At 45.0% G+C, this 21,644-nt stretch overlaps 2 protein-coding genes across 3 annotated transcripts in view; both read left to right on the plus strand.

Moving 5' to 3' along the window:
- The window catches only part of LOC127971100 (scavenger receptor cysteine-rich type 1 protein M130-like), a 49,258-nt gene extending 35,823 nt beyond the window's left edge, over window positions 1-13,435 (plus strand). The window contains exon 17 of the mRNA XM_052573894.1: window positions 12,225-13,435. Coding sequence (XP_052429854.1) covers window positions 12,225-13,435 — 1,211 coding nt within the window. The remainder of the gene's footprint in view (window positions 1-12,224) is intronic.
- Window positions 13,436-16,945: 3,510 nt separating this feature from the next.
- Window positions 16,946-21,617, plus strand: LOC127976369 (uncharacterized). 2 transcript variants are annotated; one of them, XM_052580748.1, is made up of 2 exons: window positions 16,946-17,657; window positions 17,736-18,428. In XM_052580748.1, exons 1-2 carry the CDS (start codon window positions 17,235-17,237, stop codon window positions 17,919-17,921), a joined length of 609 nt encoding a protein of 202 aa, XP_052436708.1. In that variant the 5' UTR covers window positions 16,946-17,234; the 3' UTR covers window positions 17,922-18,428. The 2 variants fall into 2 exon arrangements, 1 of the variants encoding a protein (XP_052436708.1); XR_008157770.1 differs by adding an exon at window positions 21,350-21,617 and having other exon boundaries at window positions 16,948-18,125.
- Window positions 21,618-21,644: the final 27 nt, after the last annotated feature.

The raw sequence follows: 21,644 nt of genomic DNA on the forward strand, positions 1-21,644 counted from the left end.
TATTTTAGGTAATACATATCATCATTTTGTTGAATTAAGAAACATTTAAACAGCTGTAATAAATTACATCAGATGTAGTGGGGGTACTGATTATTAAAAAACATTACATTAATGTTAGCTTTGAAATAATATACACCATCGACTTAGATCATGCGGTCTGGAACTCCACCCTATCCTGCGCGGGGTGTGTGTGAAGCAGCCCCTCAGGTCTCACATACATTTCACTACGAGGACCTGTGAGATTCTGTTTATCATTTAAACATTTTTATTTTATTTTTTTAAGTCGTATTATTTTATTTTGGGGATATTTCATTCATGTTTGGACATCTCTCACCGGTCTAAAACTGTAAGGGATAATTGTTTATATGTATCATCAGAAATATTTTATATACTATGCTATCACATTTAAAATAAGTTATCTTTTAAAAAAAAGAAGAGTACGGTGTGTTTTATAAGTTTGATTAACTTAAATGTTGAATACTTTTTTTGTTTAATGAATTGCTTTAGGATGATGATGTCATTATAGAATTATTTATTTTCATATTCTTTAACCCCTGGAGTCTGAGTGGGTTTTGGGGACTGGAGATATTTTGGCAGTCCTCAGACGTTGGTGTTTTTCAATATCCTAAAACGTATTAGTGGCTAAAAGTCGGAATATCCATAATATGTGATCAGCATGATTGTACATGTCTGTAATTTTGAGAAGGCTGCGTTTATGATTAGTTTCTGTTTAAAATATGTTTAAAACGTGTTTGTATAAGTATTGGTTGAATACATGATTAAAAAATGAATGATACAATTCTTTGTTTTGGTTTAGTAACATGTCTGTTACTGCGATGTGGTTTATAAAAACGATGAATACTTGTTTAAAATGTATGTTCCGGTTTAGTAACATGCCGTCATATATAATTTAATATTGTTTAAAATAGAGATAAGTCTCTTTTTAACTTGATATGTCCACGCGTATGTCCGCTTGTTTATATGGTTTATCAAAATACAAATTTGTATAGCGCCGTGGATATTATAGTGATATAACAAGGTACATGTGGCTTATGATTAAGTTTATAGGCTAGTCATAATTCAGATCGCTTTAAAGTGTACGTGCATGCAGCATTTTATTGTGTGGTGGTGGTAGGGTGTACGGTTAAAATAAAAATAATTAAACAGCTTTTTTGAAAAAGATCAGTTATAGTTCCGTTTTACTGCGTTGGAAGGGTTTAGGGCTGATACAATAATCAGTATAATGCATTGCGTATGAATTCCACCGGAGGAAGCCGTTTCACTAAGACCATAGACCCGTGCATTCCTAACCGGGAGCGCATACGTCGATTTAACGGAGCAGAATTGTTTTTTTTTGTTTTTTTTGTTTTCTGAAATTCTATACATAGCATTGAAGCAGGCAAAGCTAAGCACGCATCACAGGATGTCGTCATATTTTCAAAATAAAAGTATTTTTTCAGTTTTTCATTCATGATATTAAGTCAAATAACATCTCGGTTACGTATGTAACCTTGGTTCCCTGAATAGGGAACGAGATGCTGCGGTGACGTCACCACGTATGGGAACACCTCCGGTGTGACGAATGTCTGAAGCCCTATACCATCCCGCCAATCCTATTGGCCAAATGGCGCATAGCACCACCCTACGCATGCGCACGCATGATATACCTGGGTGCAGCGCGCCATTTCGCTCAGATTTCATGACTGAAGATGAAGAAATTATCAAGGTACGGAACGGCCAGAACCGCAGCATCTCGTTCCCTATTCAGGGAACCAAGGTTACATACGTAACCGAGATGTTCCCTATCATAGGTCACTTCGATGCTGCGGTGACGTCACCACGTATGGGAACGATATACCAAAACGCCTGACGTACCTGATAACTGAGATCCGAGGAAGCATCTGCTCAAGCGGAGAGAACCTGGGAGCCAGGAGCCATCCTCACATCCAGACTGTAGGACTTGATAAAAGTGCTCGGTGAGGACCATCCTGCCGCAGCACAGATATCATCCATAGAAGATCCACTGAGAAAAGCTTGAGAAGAAGCCACAGCTCAAGTGGAATGAGCCTTAATTCCTAAGGGTGAAGCGAGTCCGCGCGCCTCATAGGCCAAAGAAATTGCCTCCACCAGCCAATGGGACATGCGCTGCTTTGTAACCGCATGGCCCTTACTTTTATGTCCAAAACAGACAAACAGCTGGTCAGATTCACGCCAAGGGGCTGTACGATCCACATAAGTCTTTAAAGCTCTCACAGGGCAAAGACTTAGATCTCCTGATCCAGCCTCAGCAGGTGAAAAAGCTTCCAGGAACACTTGCTGAAAGCGAAAGAGGTTAGATGCGACCTTAGGAACATAGTTAGGCCTGGGCCGCAGCAGCACCTTCACAGAGCCCGGTGCAAATTCCAATTGCATGAGGGTGAAACAGAAAGAGCCTGTAAATCCCCAACTCTCTTGAGGGAGGATAAAGCCATGAGAAGAAGTGTCTTCAGTGTCAAGAATTTATCCGATACGGTCTCCAAGGGCTCAAACGGATGCCCTGATAAACCTAGCAACACAATGGATAAACCCCATGAAGGAACTCGCACAGGGCGGAAAGGCCTCAGCCGTCGCGCACGCTGTACGAAACGAGAAACTAGTGGATGACGCCTCATAGAGGCACCGCCTATGTATTCGTGGTAAGCTGAAATGGCTGCACGTAAACCTTAAAAGTGGCTGGTGTTACGCCATCCGAAAAACAATCCTGGAGGAACTCCAGCACTGAAGCCACTGGGCAGTAAACTGGATCCACATTACGATTGCCACACCAGGCTGTAATCAGTCTCCACTTGAAAGCATATAAGCGTCTCGTAGAAGCTGCTCTAGAATTCAATATAGTCTCAGTGGTTTCAACAGAAAGACCGGGACATACTAACGCACTCCGCTCAGTGGCCACGCCACAGTTTCCACAGATCCGGCCTCGGGTGCCAAATCAGCCCCTGTGCTTGTGATAATAAATCCTGTCTGAGGGGAATCTCCACGGAGAGCCCGCTAGCAGACTGATCAGATCCGCAAACCACGACTGCGTGTGCCATCGCGGAGCCACCAGCAGCAGCTGTTCCAATCTGTCCCGCCGTATTCTGCATAATACCGCTGGGATCAAACGAATCGGAGGAAAAGCATACAGACTGGTCCTGGGCCAGATGTGAGCTAATGCATCCACGCCCAGGGGCGATGGGGGGCATAGGGAGAACCATAGCGGGCAATGCGTAGTCATGTTTGACGCGAATAAATCCACTTTCGCTTTGCCGAATATCCGTCATAAAAGATTCACCGTCTGGAGGTGTAATCTCCATTCTCCCTGTTCCAGAGCCTGTCTGGATAGCATATCCGCTCCGAAGTTCAAACGTCCGGGGACATGAACAACTCGGATCGACAGAAATTTTCTCTGAGACCAGAGAAGAACATGTCTCGCCAGCCTGCACAGGGGGCGAGAGCGTAATCCTTCCTAATGATTCAGGTATGAGACAAACGCTGTGTTGTCTGATCTGAGCAGCACAAGACGGCCGATCAGCAGATTCGCGAATTACTGGAGAGCCAGAAAACTGCCAGTAATTCCAACCAGTTTATATACCAACTGCGTTGTGCAGCTGTCCACACTCCATGGGCTGGTAGCCCTTGACAAACAGCTCCCCAACCGGTCAAAGACGCATCCGTCGTGACGGTCTCTGGGAAAGCTCAAATCCCCAGCCGAACCCCGGTAGGAGAAACTCGGTTGGCATCCATAGCTTTAATGACATCACACAACTCCGTGTCACCGAAATCGTCGGATGCGGAAGACAACGGGGTGAAATATTTCGTCTTTCCGCCCACTTTTCCACTGAAAAGGGCGCATGTGAAGTAACCCCAGACAAATTACGGGGAATGCCGCTGCCAATCGTCCAAGTGGTTAACAGACGGACGCCCTGGAGCCGCAACGGGGCCAGAGCTACATCCATGCATTGAGAAGTACGGGGTCTACGACTTCTATAGCCCCTTTGCTCAGCAGAGTTGACATCTCCTGTCACAACACTGCTATTACCATCAGTCTACCACCGTGGAAAGAATTCAGCGGAAAGAGGCGGCCTCTAAATAACGAATTGGTGTATCCGTGACAATTGTGCGTAACACCCATTGAGAAATGCCGGGCAAGCGTTCCACGCGACCCAAAACGATACTAGCAGTCTCAAATTTCCGCTTTCTGCAACGCTGTCATACACATAATGTCCGTGCACGGAAAAGCCTGCGGCATTCGTGCACAGGGGAAGTGTATGCATAAGAGCTATTGCGTCCCGTTGTGTATAATCCTGAACGTGTCCACGGCAGGAATTAGACCAACGAATTGAACATCAGGCTCTGCCGCGAACTAAAACGGCGGCTGTGCGAGCCGTCATAAACGGGTCGTCTGTGTAAGACCCTTGAATCGCCCCTCAAAATCTGAAAGCTGGATTGCGCAGTGTCTGAGGGATTATTATTTATTATTTACGCCTGGCGTCACAGCCAGATCCAATGCTGCTCGAAGCGCTGTTTGCTGCGAGACAGTCAATGTTAGAGCGTAGGGACTGCAGTGAGAGTGTTGGATGCGCATTAGCGGTCCAACAGCACTCTATAGTGGAGGGCACAGTCCCTGGCGAACATGAAGTAAAGCGCATGCGTAAACTCGCTGCGTTTCGTTGTGTATAATCCTGAAGCGTATCCACGGCAGGATTTAATTCACCAAGATAAAAATCGGCCACGTCGCCATTGCGAGAACGTGGCGGCTGTATGAGCAGTCATAAACTGGCCATCTTTGCCAGCCTTTTGTGCCGCCCCTCAAACTCTGAAGGCTGGATTGTGCAGAGTGTCTGAGGGGGCGCTCAAATGATAGCTCAATCCAATGATGCTCGAGGTGGCTTTGCTGCGAGACAGTCAATGTTAGAGCGTGGGGACTGCAGTGAGAGGGTTGGATGTGCATTAGCAGTCCAACAGCACTCTCTAGTGGAGGGCACAGACCCTGGCAAACATAGAAGGAAAGCGCAAGCGTCAAACTCGCCGCGTTTCGTTGTGTATAATCCTGAAGCGTGTTCACGGCAGGATTTAATCCAACAAGATAACATTAGGCCACGCCGCTAGCGAGAACGCGGCAGCTGTGTGAGCCGTCATAACTGGCCATATTCGCCAGTCTCTCGTGGCGTCCCTCAGACTCTGAAGGCTGGATTGTGCAGAGTGTCTGAGGGGGCGCTCAAATGATAGCTCAATCCAATGATGCTCGAGGTGCCTTTGCTGCGAGACAGTCAATGTTAGAGCGTGGGGACTGCAGTGAAAGGGTTGGATGTGCATTAGCAGTCCAACAGCACTCTTGTGAAGTGGAGGGCACAGACCCCGGCAAACATGGAAGGAAATGCATGCGTCAAACTCGCTGTGTTTCGTTGTGTATAATCCTGAAGCGTGTCCACGGCAGGATTTAATCCAACAAGATAAACATAGGGCCACGCCGCTAGCGAGAACGCGGCAGCTGTTTGAGCCGTCATAAACTGGCCATATTCGCTAGTCTCTTGTGGCGTCCCTCAGACTCTGAAGACTGAATTGTGCAGTGTCTGAGGGGCGCTCAAATAACAGCTCAGTTCAGTGACGCTCGAAGTGCTTGTGCTGCGAGACAGTCAATGTTAGAGTGTGGGGGAAGAACGAGAGGCTTCTCGTAAAGAACCGTAATAAGAGAATAAAATTTGCCGAAATAGACACGACTCGATACGTCTAGACGAGACTAGGTCGCGGCGGAGTTTGGCGCGATCCGTTCGGCTAGAGAGGTAGTCAAACGGCATCGCTATATAATAGCAGTCCGCCATGTCACTTAATCGTGGCAAAAACCCGCGCCGTTCGTGATATGCGCTGATAAGGCTGCTTCCAGGACCTCGAACCTCTTGGTGGAGGTCCGTGAGAAGGGTAATTTATCCACCGCGCGGATAGCCACATAATAGCACACTGAGGAAGGGGAAGCGCGTTTCTCCTGTCCGCTCGGAGGGAGAGAACCGCTTATGCCGGTCAGAGCCTACTCTGAGTAGAAGCTGCGGTTAGACAACATAGTATAAAAGCAAAACTGCTCTGATTAACGCGCTCGAGTAGGGGAGAGCGAGCAAGTGGAACTCCAGTGCATCACTGTACTCATAGACAAGCCGCACATATCGCCCCTAACCAACACCTCGTGCGGGGCCTCGGCGACCGCAGAAGCGAACGGTGGGGGTTAGACGCGAGGCGACTGAAGAAATAGACTCCAGAGCGCGGATACTTTTCTTTATTTTACCATAGCCGTAGGCTATCACAGAGAGAACATGAGAGAGGCTGCAAACGAATCTCTCATGAGTGCCTCCCTGTGATAAACCCATATACGGCTCTTACCTTTCGTTGACTCATCGCGTCCGCGAAAGAGGAGTTAACACTGCTCGAAGAAAATCGCTGGAGAACGCGAGATGATAGGGCACAGAAGATTCGCTATTCCTGAAGGAATGAAATCTGAGCGAAATGGCGCGCTGCACCCAGGTATATCATGCGTGCGCATGCGTAGGGTGGTGCTATGCGCCATTTGGCCAATAGGATTGGCGGGATGGTATAGGGCTTCAGACATTCGTCACACCGGAGGTGTTCCCATACGTGGTGACGTCACCGCAGCATCGAAGTGACCTATGATAGGGAACACATACTTTATAGTGTTAAAATATCTGTATCAGCAGATGACTGAGTAATCTGCTTAACATGAAGAAAATTACAGGAATGACATGAAATATGGTTTTAAAGTCGCCATAGACTGTAAAAAATAGCATAACAGGCTTTGATCAATTATATATATTTTTTCCCCGATCCTGGTAAAAAATATATTTTTAGTGATGACTAAAACTATTGTAAATGTTTTGTTTAATATACATTAAAATAAGAAAATAAGACTTGGAGACGAATGTGTGTACACAGGCATCAGAGGGAGAGAGAGAGAGAGAGAGAGAGAGAGAGAGAGAGAGAGAGAGAGAGAGAGAGAGAGAGAGAGAGAGAGAGAGAGAGGGGTACAAGAGATGCTAGCCGCGCACCAAACGTAATTCATAGGTGAACCGTCAGAAAACTGTCAAAATCATGGTAGTCCCGCGTGAGATACGTTTGGTTTTAATTAAAAAATGGCTTTGAAGATATTATGATTGGTTAGTAAATTCCGACGAGTGTGCACTGTGGCGTGCAAACGCAGACAGTGGGGACACAGAGGGTCAGGATCAAAGGTGTGTAAAATAAAAAAAATAAAAAAAGGAAAAAAAAAGATCTTGTTTTATCTGAAACAGTCGGTTTCAGTATATTTTTTTATACAGTTTAATTTATAACCTTTTTTTTTTAAAAGAACGGAATGTTTTTTCAACCTTAGTTAAATTGTTTTTAGATTATGTATATTATATAAACTATATAATGTTTTATATATATATATATATATATATATATATATAAATGTGAAATAATTAAAATGTGTTTTAGATTATATAAATTATATAATGTTTTATATATATAAATGTGAAATAATTAAAATGTGTTTTCAACCTTTAATTATTTTTTAGAATTATATAAAATATAGAATGTATATATATATATATATATATATATATATATATATATATATATATATATATATATATATAATGTATATATATACAGTATTGTTCAAAATAATAGCAGTACAATGTGACTAACCAGAATACGGTTACGTGTGTGTGTGTGTGTGTGTGTGTGTGTGTGTGTGCGTGTGGTTATACGGCTTCTCCCCCCTCCCATTACGTTTATGAGCGCTGTATAAATGGGATCGGTGTGTTCTACATTTTATATATATACAGTATTGTTCAAAATAATAGCAGTACAATGTGACTAACCAGAATAATCAAGGTTTTTAGTATATTTTTTTATTGCTACTCGGCAAACAAGTTACCAGTAGGTTCAGTAGATTCTCAGAAAACAAATGAGACCCAGCATTCATGATATGCACGCTCTTAAGGCTGTGCAATTGGGCAATTAGTTGAATTAGTTGAAAGGGGTGTGTTCAAAAAAATAGCAGTGTGGCATTCAATCACTGAGGTCATCAATTTTGTGAAGAAACAGGTGTGAATCAGGTGGCCCCTATTTAAGGATGAAGCCAACACTTGTTGAACATGCATTTGAAAGCTGAGGAAAATGGGTCGTTCAAGACATTGTTCAGAAGAACAGCGTACTTTGATTAAAAAGTTGATTAGAGAGGGGAAAACCTATAAAGAGGTGCAAAAAATGATAGGCTGTTCAGCTAAAATGATCTCCAATGCCTTAAAATGGAGAGCAAAACCAGAGAGACGTGGAAGAAAACGGAAGACAACCATCAAAATGGATAGAAGAATGGCAAAGGCTCAGCCAATGATCACCTCCAGGATGATCAAAGACAGTCTGGAGTTACCTGTAAGTACTGTGACAGTTAGAAGACGTCTGTGTGAAGCTAATCTATTTTCAAGAATCCCCCGCAAAGTCCCTCTGTTAAAAAAAAGGCATGTGCAGAAGAGGTTACAATTTGCCAAAGAACACATCAACTGGCCTAAAGAGAAATGGAGGAACATTTTGTGGACTGATGAGAGTAAAATTGTTCTTTTTGGGTCCAAGGGCCACAGGCAGTTTGTGAGACGACCCCCAAACTCTGAATTCAAGCCACAGTACACAGTGAAGACAGTGAAGCATGGAGGTGCAAGCATCATGATATGGGCATGTTTCTCCTACTATGGTGTTGGGCCTATTTATCGCATACCAGGGATCATGGATCAGTTTGCATATGTTAAAATACTTGAAGAGGTCATGTTGCCCTATGCTGAAGAGGACATGCCCTTGAAATGGTTGTTTCAACAAGACAATGACCCAAAACACACTAGTAAACGGGCAAAGTCTTGGTTTCCAACAAAATTAATGTTATGGAGTGGCCAGCCCAATCTCCAGACCTTAATCCAATTGAGAACTTGTGGGGTGATATCAAAAATGCTGTTTATGAAGCAAAACCAAGAAATGTGAATGAATTGTGGAATGTTGTTAAAGAATCATGGAGTGGAATAACAGCTGAGAGGTGCCACAAGTTGGTTGACTCCATGCCACACAGATGTCAAGCAGTTTTTAAAAACTGTGGTCATACAACTAAATATTAGTTTAGTGATTCACAGGATTGCTAAATCCCAGAAAAAAAAAAAATGTTTGTACACAATAGTTTTGAGTTTGTACAGTCAAAGGTAGACACTGCTATTTTTTTGAACACACCCCTTTCAACTAATTGCCCAATTGCACAGCCTTAAGAGCGTGCATATCATGAATGCTGGGTCTTGTTTGTTTTCTGACAATCTACTGAACCTACTGGTAACTTGTTTGCCACGTAGCAATAAAAAATATACTAAAAACCTTGATTATTCTGGTTAGTCACATTGTACTGCTATTATTTTAAACAATACTGTATATATATAAAATGTAGAACACACCAATCCCATTTATACAGCGCTCATAAACGTAATGGGAGGGGGGAGAAGCCGTATAACCACACGCACACACACACACACACACACACACACACACGTAACCGTATAACTGGGATAAAGTTCAAACAAGCTAACTGACACAAAGTTCAAACAACTGGCACAAAGTTCAAACAAGATAACTGACACAAACTTTTAAACAAGCTAACTGACACAAACTTCAAACAAGCTATCTGGCACACACTTCAAACAAACTAACGGTCAATAGGGTAAAACTTTCTGTCAAAAGCACATGATCGATGTGTGGGGAGTCTTTCATATACCTTTATAATTTAGAACTAACAGGTCAATAGGGTAAAACTTTCTGTCAAAAGCACATGATCGATGTGTGGGGAGTCTTTCATGTACAGATTAAACTAGCCGTCAAAACCATGATTTAGAACTAATTAGGTCAATAGGGTAAAACTTTCTGTCAAAAGCACATGATCGATGCGTGGAAAGGTCATAGGTTAACCCTTGATCTCATTTGTCCTGCCCATCCATCATAAGGTTACCGGAAGTTCAACCTGTCAAAAGGTCAAAGGTCAAAGTCATAAATCATCTTGACAGAAGGTATAGAATATCTACTACTACTACCGTACATTTTCCTTTCCCTGAAATCAGTTTCCTTTATGAACATTTTAGCGAGTGACCTCGTAAAGACAGTTTTAAATGAAATAGAAGAGTCCAAAATGACTGTGAAGAGTTGTGAGTAGAGATGCTCAAACATCACCTGAAAGTCGCAGCATGAAATAAATGATCCATCTGCCACCCAGCACCTATTTTTCTCTGATTTTGAAATCAGCCCCAAACCTGAGAGAGGCACTGCCTGGAGGACAGAAACCATGAGAGGGTTTAATGGTAACAATAACATAAGTGGCGCTACTAGACATAAAGCTCCAATAAGGCACCTGTTCCCATTGCTCACATCACTTTTCTTTCTTGTGTACGATAAGTTTACAACATCGAATTATACAAACTTGTGTAACCCACAGATTCTACACTGCAAGTGTCAGGATCTGGGTCTCGTCCTCTCTCGCTCTCGCTCTCTCTCTCACTTCAGTGCACGCACACCTGTTTGCGCTCTGTCTTCACCTGTTGCTCATCGCAATCCGCGCTCTTGCCGTCTGTGTCTTGTCTTGTCTAATTTCTCCAGTCTATTTATGATGTTTGTTCTCTCTGTTCTGGGTCGGATTATTGTGTGAGCTATGCCGTTGTGTGATTGTCAACAATAAGCCTGTCTTGTCCTGTCTTGTATAGCAGCGTTCGCCTTAGTGTGCCCTGTCTCCTGTCCCCAGCCGGGAAGAGCCTCATCTGGAGTTTCTCTCCTCTCGAGTAATCCTTCTCCTTTGCAAGTCCTGTTAGAGAGTTTTTGTTCTGCGCTGCCCCGCCTGGCAGAGGCTCTTCGGTCAAGTTTAAGGATAGTTTTTTTTTTGTTCCATTTTTATGCCATCTACCTTCGGCTGTTTTGTTATAATAAAGGACTGTATTTCTAACTGAAGTGTTCCTAATGATCTGTTTATATCGGATTCGGCCCTAAGCTTATTGGTGAAGTCCGCCCCTGTTTTGTAGATTATAATTTAAAAACGAATGAAAATATGAGAAATATCACTAGGCTCTGACGTTTGTGGGTGCCTGCCGCTTTAAGACTCTTCTTCGGTGGTTATGGGGAGGAAGTGTGTGGTCTGGGAACGCCCCCGGTAACAATACCACCTGATGTGAATTTAGCCTGTGGGGGAAAACATTGCCTTGGCGACAATTGAAATTAACGGGACAATCATGCCGAAGAGTTGCTGTGTCGTTTTCTGTACCTCCAATAAACTAACAAATTATGAATTGAAGTTCTACATAGTTCCTAACAAACATACAGAGCCGGAAAGGATTACAAAATGGCAACAAGTAATAAGTTGTGAGGATGATCAAGGGAATTTGTGGAATCCCAAGACTAAGCATTTGTGTGTGCAGTCGGCATTCATCACAGGCAGGCTATATTAACATCGTGTTCATTATTAACGCTATCAAAACTGTGTAAGGTTGTTTCAGAAAGTGGAATGCATATATAATTAGACTTATCATTCTACATGAAGCAAAACTATGTAACGTTAGCCTTGTGACGAACATAAACCCAATTAAAAAAGCATGTGGACACGTAACAACTTAGTTTTTTGTCAGAACTTTTACACTTTCATTCATAAATTCACCCCATCTGTGTTTGCGAAACAATTGAATCGCGGAATCTAGTCAAAAATAGAGTTTGCTGTATAAAGCAGAATGTCACGGGATTTGGCTATTTTTGAATGAATACATCTATATTAGTTCTGTAAAATGAATCAAATATCGATATGGACTAGTGTATATGAATATTAAAGTTAAAAGAGACTACAATTGTTCTACGTGTCTCTGGGAATGAGTGCTCAATATGTGCATTTTGCCATTCAGATACACACGATGCTCGCAGTGTTCCCTCTCGAGAACGGTCTCTCGACATGTCGTTGCAACTCTCACTGGCCAATGCCAGCCAAGACGGCAAATATGGGCGGGGCCTCGCCACTATATATTGTGCCGTGTTGGTGGCATAACCTCAGAATCTTCCTCTTTCAATTATCCTACGAGACAGCTGTTGAGAAGACGCAAGAAGACGGATTTCCCTCTTGGCGTTCCAGCATGTCGAAAGTTTGCACGCTGTGTTCAATGCAGAGGCAGCACTCAACGGGTCAGGCTGCCCACACTGCGAAGAATTCTCAGTGCGGGTGCTTAGGGCCCGGAAGAATATCGCGCTCGGTGATTTCTCTCGGCAATGTCCCACCGCCGCCAGCGAGCCGCTGGTGGGACTACAGCCGCACGTGGGCGACCACGCAGAATGGCGCAATTCACCTCCCCCCCGCTCTCCAATGTGCTTGGAGGAGGATCTCCAACCTGCCGCTGGAGCATCGGAGATTATTTCATTCGGTGCGGCGGGGGTCGACGATTTCGACAAAGCGCTGTCCCTAACGATGTCCGAGAAGGACTGGGCCCGCTCTCCGGAGGAGCGCTCTGAAGTGGAGGGACACGCTGCATTCCAGGATGAACTCGTCTGGATTCTCACTAAGGCCGTGAGTGGTCTAGGCTTAGAGTGGGAATCCCCCGACGAACCAGCTAAGAGCAAGCTGGATTCTTGGTTCCTTTACTCGGGCCGCCGAGCTGCTGCTCCAAGGAAACGAGCACCATTCCTTCCAGACCTGCATGACGAGATCGCTAAGGCGTGGGCTGCGCCCCAATCGGCTCGCGCTCACGCTGGTGGGTCGGAAATTTTCACCAAAGTCGATGGAGCGGCCTCGGGAGAAGCAATTTCTGCTCTGCACACGATGGCAGTGCTCCAAGTTTTTCAGGCACAGCTTATGAAATCCCTGGATGAGGGCGGGGCAGATCCAGAGGCGTTTAAAGATTTACGCGCAGCAACGGATGTCGCGCTCAAAGCCACAAAGAAGACGGCCCAGGCGATCGGGCAGAGCATGGGCTACATGGTTGTGCTCCACCAGCACCTGTGGCTTACTCTCACTGAGCTGAAGGATGTGGACAGGAAGGCCTTGCTCAACGCTCCTGTTTTTCCATCTGGCCTATCTGGAGATGCAGTAAAGGCTATCGCAGAGCGTTTCTCAGAGGCACAGAAACACTCTAGGGCGATGAATCATTTCCTGCCTTGCCGGGCTGCAGCACAGCCTTCTGCGCGCAGTAGATCCTCATCTGCTTCCAACCGGCCGTCGAAGCGACCCCCCGCTGCTTCCACTGCATCAGCACCAGATCCTGAGCCATCTGTTCGCGCCAAAACTCCTTGGCAGAGGACACCGAAAGAAAGGCGTCATTGCTTCAAGAAAGGCGGGAAACGTCCCGGGGGAGCTCCTCCGTCGGATCAAAAACCTTGTTCCTGACGAGAGGGCGCGGAGGAGGAGAGCGCTGAGCGGCAGGCCCGCTGCGAAGCGTCTGAGATATTCTTGCGAAGTCCCCTTGGCTGCTGCAGGCAACTACGAGAGTGTATTGTGTATGTTCAAAATGCAAAAGTCTGTGACACCCTCACAAAAAGAGCATTTTTCTCCTCCCCCAGTGATAACGGCCTTACAAACAGGTGTCGGACCTCCGCAGCCGCGGCTTGCGTGTCATTCAACAGGAGACTCGCGCTCCCCGCTGATCGGCGAAGCACGACCCTCCCTAACACACAGCGCTCCCACTCGTCCCGTGAGTTTTCTGACAACGACCCCGGTACAAAGCAGCGTCGTTCAGAATGCAGAATGCACTTCGCCCTCTGTGTCTTTTTGCGAGAGCATGGCGATCCATTCCGGGCATTTCGGCTTGGTTGCGAAACGTCATAGAGAACAGCTACACACTTCAGTTTCGACGCAGACCACCCCGGTTCAATGGCGTGGTCATGTCGACGGTTCCGGCTCACAACGAGCTGGTTCTGAGGAAAGAAATTCTCAATCTCCTTGTGAAATGCGCGATAGAAGTGGTCCCGCCGAGCGAGAGAGAGAGCGGGTTTTACAGCCGGTACTTTGTCGTTCCCAAGAAAGGCGGTGGTCTCCGTCCAATATTTGGGCTTTCTGAGATTTGCGTTCGAAGGCATAGCATATCAGTTCATGGTGATGCCGTTCGGGCTAGGGCTTGCGCCTCGTACGTTTACGAAATGTGTGGATGCAGCACTTTCCCCTCTGAGAGCGAGCGGAATGCGCATACTGAACTATTTGGATGATTGGCTGATCTTGGCACATTCAGAGGATGTGATCAACAGCCACAAACACGCTCTGTTACGTCACCTGGAGAGGTTGGGTCTCTGTGTGAACTCTGTGGTCACTCGCAGGTGCTTAAGCGCACTGAAACCATGGCAAAACCCCGACTTGTACCAGCGCGGCATCCAGAAGGGTCTGGTCACGCAGCGGAAAGTGGTCACAACGGACGCGTCGGCGATGGGCTGGGGAGCTCATTGCGATGGCTTACCGGCTTCGGGCCACTGGACAGAGTCGGAAAGAACGTGGCACATAAATCGCCTCGAGCTGAGAGCGGTTTCTTTAGCCCTTCAGAGTTTTATGACGCAAATCAGGGGGCACCACGTGTTGATTCGCACGGACAACATGACGGTGGTAACTTACATAAACCACCAGGGCAGAGTACACTCGAAAGCCCTGTACATTCAGGCAGCACACCTTTTGCTGTGGGCTGATCATCATCTGCTCTCCATTCGAGCAGCGCACGTTCCGGGATGCCTGAACAGTGGCGCGGATATGCTTTCAAGGAACGGGATTCCACACGGAGAATGGAGACTGAACCCTGGGACAGTGAGGCTGATCTGGGAACAGTCTGGGAAAGCGGAGGTGGACCTGTTCGCGTCAGAGGAGAACACGCATTGCCCTCTGTTCTTCTCGCCGTCGCGCTCTCCCCTGGGCGGGGATGCACTCACAATGCCGTGGCCTAATGCCCGTCTGTATGCATTCCCCCCGCTAAAGATTTTGTCACAAGTGCTGCACAAAATCAGAGGGGAGAAAGTGTCAGTGTTATTAGTCGCTCCGTACTGGCCGAACAGGCCTTGGTTTCCCGATCTTCTAGGAATACTAACGGCTCCCCCGTGGCCGATCCCGCTGAGACGAGATCTCCTGTCTCAGGCAGACGGCTAGATATGGCACCCCAACCCAGAATGGTGGAAACTTCAGGTATGGATGGTGTGCGGGAACCGGTAAACCCGGGTTCGTTGTCTCACCGATAACGGAGGCGCGAGCCCCTTCTACAAGATGCCTGTACGCTTGTAAATGGGCAGTCTTTGAAAGGTGGTGCGAATCGAATGGTCGGGACCCGGAAAGTTGCCCGTGTCTCACATTCTGGATTTTCTGCAACAACGAATGGACGGTGGCAGTATGCCCTCTACGCTTAAGGTTTACGTTGCAGCTATCTCCAGCTTTTCACGCTGCTGTTGACGGGCGCTCAGTTGGGAAACACGATCTAGTGATCAGATTTCTGAGAGGCGCGAGAAGACTTAAACCCTCCCGCCCCCCTGCAATGCCATCCTGGGATCTGGCTCTAGTGCTGGGAGCGCTAGCCCTCCCGCCATTCGAGCCACTTCAGTCTGTCTGCTTGAATGAGCTCACGCTTAAAACCGTGCTGCTGTTCACCCTTGCATCATGCAAGCGCGTGGGGGATTTGCAAGCGCTCTCTGTGAATACAGACTGTATGCAGTTTGGACCAGGTGATTGTAATGTCACGCTCAAGCCAAAATTTGGCTATGTGCCTAAATCGCTATCGACACCATTTAGAGCGCAAGTGGTGGCTCTTTCTGCCTTCTCTCCAGAATCGGAGACTTCATTGGATGGCACCACGAGTCAGGTGTTGTGTCTGGTGAGGGCTTTACAACTCTACGTCAACCGCACGGCTGCGTTTCGGCAATCCCAGCAGCTGTTTGTATGCTTCGGAGGCAGCACCAGAGGACAGCCTGTCTCTAAACAACGACTGTCACATTGGGTGGTCGATGCTATTGCCTTGGCATATTCTAGCCGTGGTATGGAATGTCCTATTGGTGTTCGAGCCCATTCGACGAGGGCTGTCTCCTCCTCGTGGGCGTGGACTAAGGGAGTTTCTATCAATGATATTTGTATGGCGGCTGGATGGTCTTCGCAGAATACCTTTGCCAGATTCTACAACTTGGACGTGCAGTCATTAGCCTCACAGGTTCTATCGGTGAGTACAACCTGTGGTTCTTCCTGCAACCACTAGCCGCTTGACAGCGCTGGTGGTTTCGACCAGGTCCTGTAAGGAGAGGTTCAGACTGTAACGCCTCGTACGGTCATTCCCTATGTGTGCCCAACATTTCCTTCTAATGGTTGTTGCACTGTTTTGCTTTACGCTTGTATGTGGGTTCACAGGACTGTGTCATATTTGTATAGCTATGGGGCTGCGTCTCTTTCAGACATAATTTTTAATTAACCTGATTGGTCCCCCATACGGGAATCTATATCCAATCCCTTCGAGGCATGTCGCAGGGTCATATCTGATTGGCTGGGGATTAACTTTAGTGTATACAGGAATTATTTATGATTGCTCCGCCGAGGCTGAGCCTTTTTATTCATTGTTCTCACGGCGTTGTTCTATACAGTCCCCAAGGCGTTAACGCCATGTCGAGAGACCATTCTCGAGAGGGAACGTCTTCGGTTACTATCCTAACCTCGGTTCCCTGAGAGCCGTGTTCACTGCTCGGATCTGCTGTACTGTCAATTCAGTTGGAAGATTCTGAGGTTTTGCCGCCAACACGGCACAATATATAGTGGCGAGGCCCCGCCCATATTTGCCGTCTTGGCTGGCATTGGCCAGTGAGAGTTGCAACTTCACTGGCGTTCTGCAATAGGATTTCAGGTAGGTTAGGAAGGAAGGGTTTTTGCTGTTTGCTGTTGACGGCTGTACTGCGTTTGAGCTCCGTCACTATATTCTTTTCATTGACTATTTTTAACTTAAAAATCAATTTTATACATCATTGTTTCCGTTTATATAACGTGTGAATATATCCTCTATTGTATTCTACAACAAAAACAATCAGAGCGCCTCGCTATCACTAGTTTTATTTTGATCTCCCGGGTCCGCTATTAGCTTTTAGCCAGTTAGCATCAGCAAGCGTGTTTGCTGCTAACTGCGCTTACATTGCTAATACTCTATTCTCACACATTACCACTGCTGTACTCACTGTTACTTGCTTTAATGGTGGATGAATGTCTCCACTCTGTGCAGCTCGAGCTCGAGGCCGTGGGGAAGCAGATTCGCGACCTGGAACAGAGGCAGGCCCAGCTGAGAGAGCGGAGAGCCGCGCTGGAATCATCCCGGGCTGAAGCTCACAAGTCCGGGGTAAGTATACAGCGTGCTGTTAACAGTCCCACCACGTCTACTCCGTGTGTTTCTCTGCGCAGGCCCGGTGCACCCAGGACGCGATCTTCCCAGATGTCCTTCACTGCGACGCCGGGACACCACGGACCCTGGGTGCATCCACAGCGGAGGACGCGAGCTGGGTCCCGGGTGACTACTTCTCCCCCTCCTGCCTTCGAGCTCTCCATCCAGAACCGCTTCGCTCCCCTCCGCGAGACAGGACGCGACGCTGTGATCATCGGAGACTCCATCGTCCGACACGTAAGTGCTACGTTAGCCGAAGGTAAAGTGCACACTCATTGTTTGCCTGGTGCTCGTGTTCTCGATGTTTCTGCGCAGATACCCGCGATCCTGAAGGACGGCGAGAGCCCCAGAGCGGTCGTGCTTCACGCCGGGGTTAACGACACCACGCTGCGGCAGACGGAGACGCTGAAGAGGGACTTCAGGAACCTGATCGAGACTGTTCGCAGCACGACGCCCGCGGCGACGATCGTCGTGTCAGGACCACTGCCCACGTATCGATGAGGGCACGAAAGGTTCAGTAGACTTTTTGCTTTAAATGAATGGTTGTTGTCATGGTGTAAAGAACAGAAACTGCTATTTGTTAATAACTGGAATCTTTTCTGGGAGCGTCCTAGACTGTTTCGCGCTGATGGATTACACCCCAGCAGAATTGGAGCGGAGCTTCTCTCTGACAACATCTCCAGGACACTTCGCTCCATGTGACTAGTAAGACAATTCTCAAATAACCATTATGATGAGTTTTGTTCTAACCGCTTAAATGCTAAAGGTACTTGCGCTGTAAAACCTATTAAGACTGTGTCTGTTCCCCGAATAGTGAGGTCAAAATATAAATATAATGTAGGATCTAGAAAAAATCTTATCGTAATTAAACCAGAAAAATGTAAAGTAAATGAACAAAAACAATTTTTAAAGTTTGGGCTCATAAATATTAGATCACTCGCACCAAAAGCAGTTATTGTAAATGAAATGATCACAGATAATAGTTTTGATTTACTCTGCTTGACTGAAACCAGGCTAAAACCAAATGATTATTTTGGTCTAAATGAGTCTACTCCACCAAACTACTGTTATAAGCATGAGCCCCGTCAGACTGGTCGTGGCGGGGGTGTTGCAACAATATATAGTGATATTCTTAATGTTACCCAGAAAACAGGATACAGGTTTAACTCTTTTGAAATACTTCTGCTAAATGTTACTCTGTCAGACATGCAAAAGAAATCTAATGTATCTCTTGCTCTGGCTACTGTGTATAGACCACCAGGGCCGTATACAGAATTCCTGAAAGAATTTGCAGATTTCCTCTCAGACCTTCTAGTTACAGTTGATAAGGCGCTAATCATGGGAGATTTTAATATTCACGTTGATAATGCAAATGATACATTAGGACTTGCGTTTACTGACCTAATAAACTCCTTTGGAGTCAAGCAAAATGTCACCGGGCCCACTCATCGTTTTAATCATACACTAGATTTAATTATATCGCATGGAATCGATCTTACTGCTATAGATATTGTACCTCAAAGTGATGATATTACAGACCATTTCCTTGTATCGTGCATGCTGCGTATAACTGATATTAACTATATGTCACAGCGTTACCGTCTGGGCAGAACTATTGTTCCAGCCACCAAAGAAAGATTCGCAAATAACCTGCCTGATCTATCTCAACTGCTAATTGTACCCAAAAATACACACGAATTAGACGAAATTACTGACAACATGGGCACTATTTTCTCTAATACATTAGAAGCTGTTGCCCCAATCAAATTGAAAAAAGTTAGAGAAAAACGTACTGTACCATGGTATAACAGTAATACTCACTCTCTCAAGAAATTAACTCGTAGTCTTGAACGCAAATGGAGAAAAACTAACTTAGAAGTTTTTAGAATTGCATGGAAAAACAGTATGTCCAGCTATAGACAGGCTCTAAAAACTGCTAGGGCAGAGCATATACACAAACTCATTGAAAATAACCAAAACAATCCTAGGTTTTTATTTAGCACAGTGGCTAAGTTAACAAATTACCAGATGCCACCTGATTCAAATATTCCACCAACGTTAAATAGTAATGACTTTATGAATTTCTTCACTGATAAAATAGATAACATTAGAAATACAATAGCGAATGTAGATTCTACAGCGTCTAACACTTCAGTTTCATCCATCGCACCCAAAGATAAACTGCAGTGCTTTACAACCATAGGACAGGAAGAGCTAAATAAACTTATCACTGTATCTAAACCAACAACATGTTTATTAGATCCTGTACCCTCAAAATTACTGAAAGAGCTGTTACCTGTAGCAGAAGAAATGCTTCTCAATATCATAAACTCGTCGTTAACTTTAGGACACGTCCCAAAACCATTCAAGCTGGCGGTTATCAAGCCTCTTATTAAGAAACCAAAACTAGATCCTAGTGTACTGGCAAATTATAGGCCTATCTCAAATCTTCCATTTATGTCTAAAATTTTAGAGAAAGTTGTGTCTGCTCAATTGAGCACCTTCCTGCATAAAAATGATATGTATGAAGAATTTCAGTCAGGTTTTAGGCCCCACCATAGCACAGAAACTGCACTTGTTAAAATTACAAATGACCTGCTCCTTGCGTCAGACCAAGGCTGCATCTCATTTCTAGTCTTACTTGATCTTAGTGCTGCGTTCGACACCATAGATCATGACATACTCATAGATCGATTACAAAACTATACAGGTATTCAAGGGCAGGCTCTAAGATGGTTTAGATCCTACCTGTCCGATCGCTACCATTTTGTTTACTTAAATGGGGAGTCATCTCATTTATCATCAGTAAAATATGGAGTGCCACAAGGATCCGTCCTAGGTCCCCTTCTATTTTCAATATATATGTTGCCCCTTGGTAATATTATTAGAAAATACGGAATTAGCTTCCACTGTTATGCTGATGATACTCAGCTATATATCTCAACGAGACCAGATGAAACTTCCCAATTATCTAAGCTAACAGAGTGTGTTAAAAATGTAAAAGATTGGATGACACACAATTTTCTCCAATTAAATTCGGATAAGACAGAGATACTAATTATTGGACCAAAAAACACTACACAGAATCTTGTAGATTACAATCTGCAACTAGACGGATATACTGTTACTTCCTCTACAGTCAGAAATCTGGGTGTTATATTAGACAGCAATTTATCTTTTGAAAATCATATTTCCAATGTTACAAAAACTGCATTCTTCCATCTTAGAAACATTGCCAAGCTACGAAACATGTTATCTGTTTCTGATGCAGAAAAGCTAGTTCATGCATTCATGACCTCTAGACTGGACTATTGTAACGCACTTCTAGGTGGTTGTCCTGCTTCTTCAATAAACAAGCTACAGGTAGTCCAAAATGCAGCAGCTAGAGTCCTTATGAGGTCAAGAAAATATGATCATATTACCCCAATTTTACAGTCTCTGCACTGGCTACCTATTAAGTTCCGTATCAGTTACAAATTATCATTACTTACCTATAAGGCCCTAAATGGTTTAGCTCCAGCGTACCTAACTAGCCTTCTACCACGTTACAACCCATCACGCACCCTAAGGTCACAAAACGCTGGACTTTTGGTCGTTCCTAGGATAGCAAAGTCCACTAAAGGAGGTAGAGCTTTCTCACATTTGGCTCCCAAACTCTGGAATAGCCTTCCTGATAATGTTCGGGGTTCAGACACACTCTCTCTGTTTAAATCTAGATTAAAAACACATCTCTTTCGCCAAGCATTCAAATAATGTATCTTTTTAATTGTGAGTGTAGTTGCATCTGTTCAAAGTTGCATTTTTATTCATTAGCTTGGGTTAAACTAATTTTACTTTGTTGGATCAGCAGCTATGCTAATGATGTCTGTATTTTGTTTCTATGTTTCGCCACGGGATTTACATCCCGTGGTAACTAGGATTTAAACAAGCTCCAGTCTGAATCCAGAAAACCTGAGAAGAGATGATGCTGACCCTCAGAGGACCCCAGATGATGCTACCTTGAATCAACAAACAGAACTAACAATTATTGCTAAATGTGTGACTGAATCATATAATAACTTAATTAATAATATTGATAGTTCATCGTCTAGCTGACTACGTCTTGTATTATTATTATTATTTTTTTTTCTAAAATCCTGTCAAATGTGCACAAACTACTAGCTACTACTAAATATTGTAGAAACATAATTTTCTGTAAAGTTGCTTTGTAACGATTTATTTTGT

This window comes from Carassius gibelio, chromosome A4 (assembly GCF_023724105.1).
Source record: "Carassius gibelio isolate Cgi1373 ecotype wild population from Czech Republic chromosome A4, carGib1.2-hapl.c, whole genome shotgun sequence".
Lineage (NCBI taxonomy): Eukaryota > Metazoa > Chordata > Actinopteri > Cypriniformes > Cyprinidae > Carassius > Carassius gibelio.

Coding starts and splice junctions, on each gene's coding strand:
- LOC127976369 (XM_052580748.1), top strand. CDS start 17,235: ATGGTGGATGAATGTCTCCACTCTGTGCAGCTCGAGCTCGAGGCCGTG. Junction 17,658..17,735: donor GAGACTCCATCGTCCGACAC/GTAAGTGCTACG, acceptor GTTTCTGCGCAG/ATACCCGCGATCCTGAAGGA.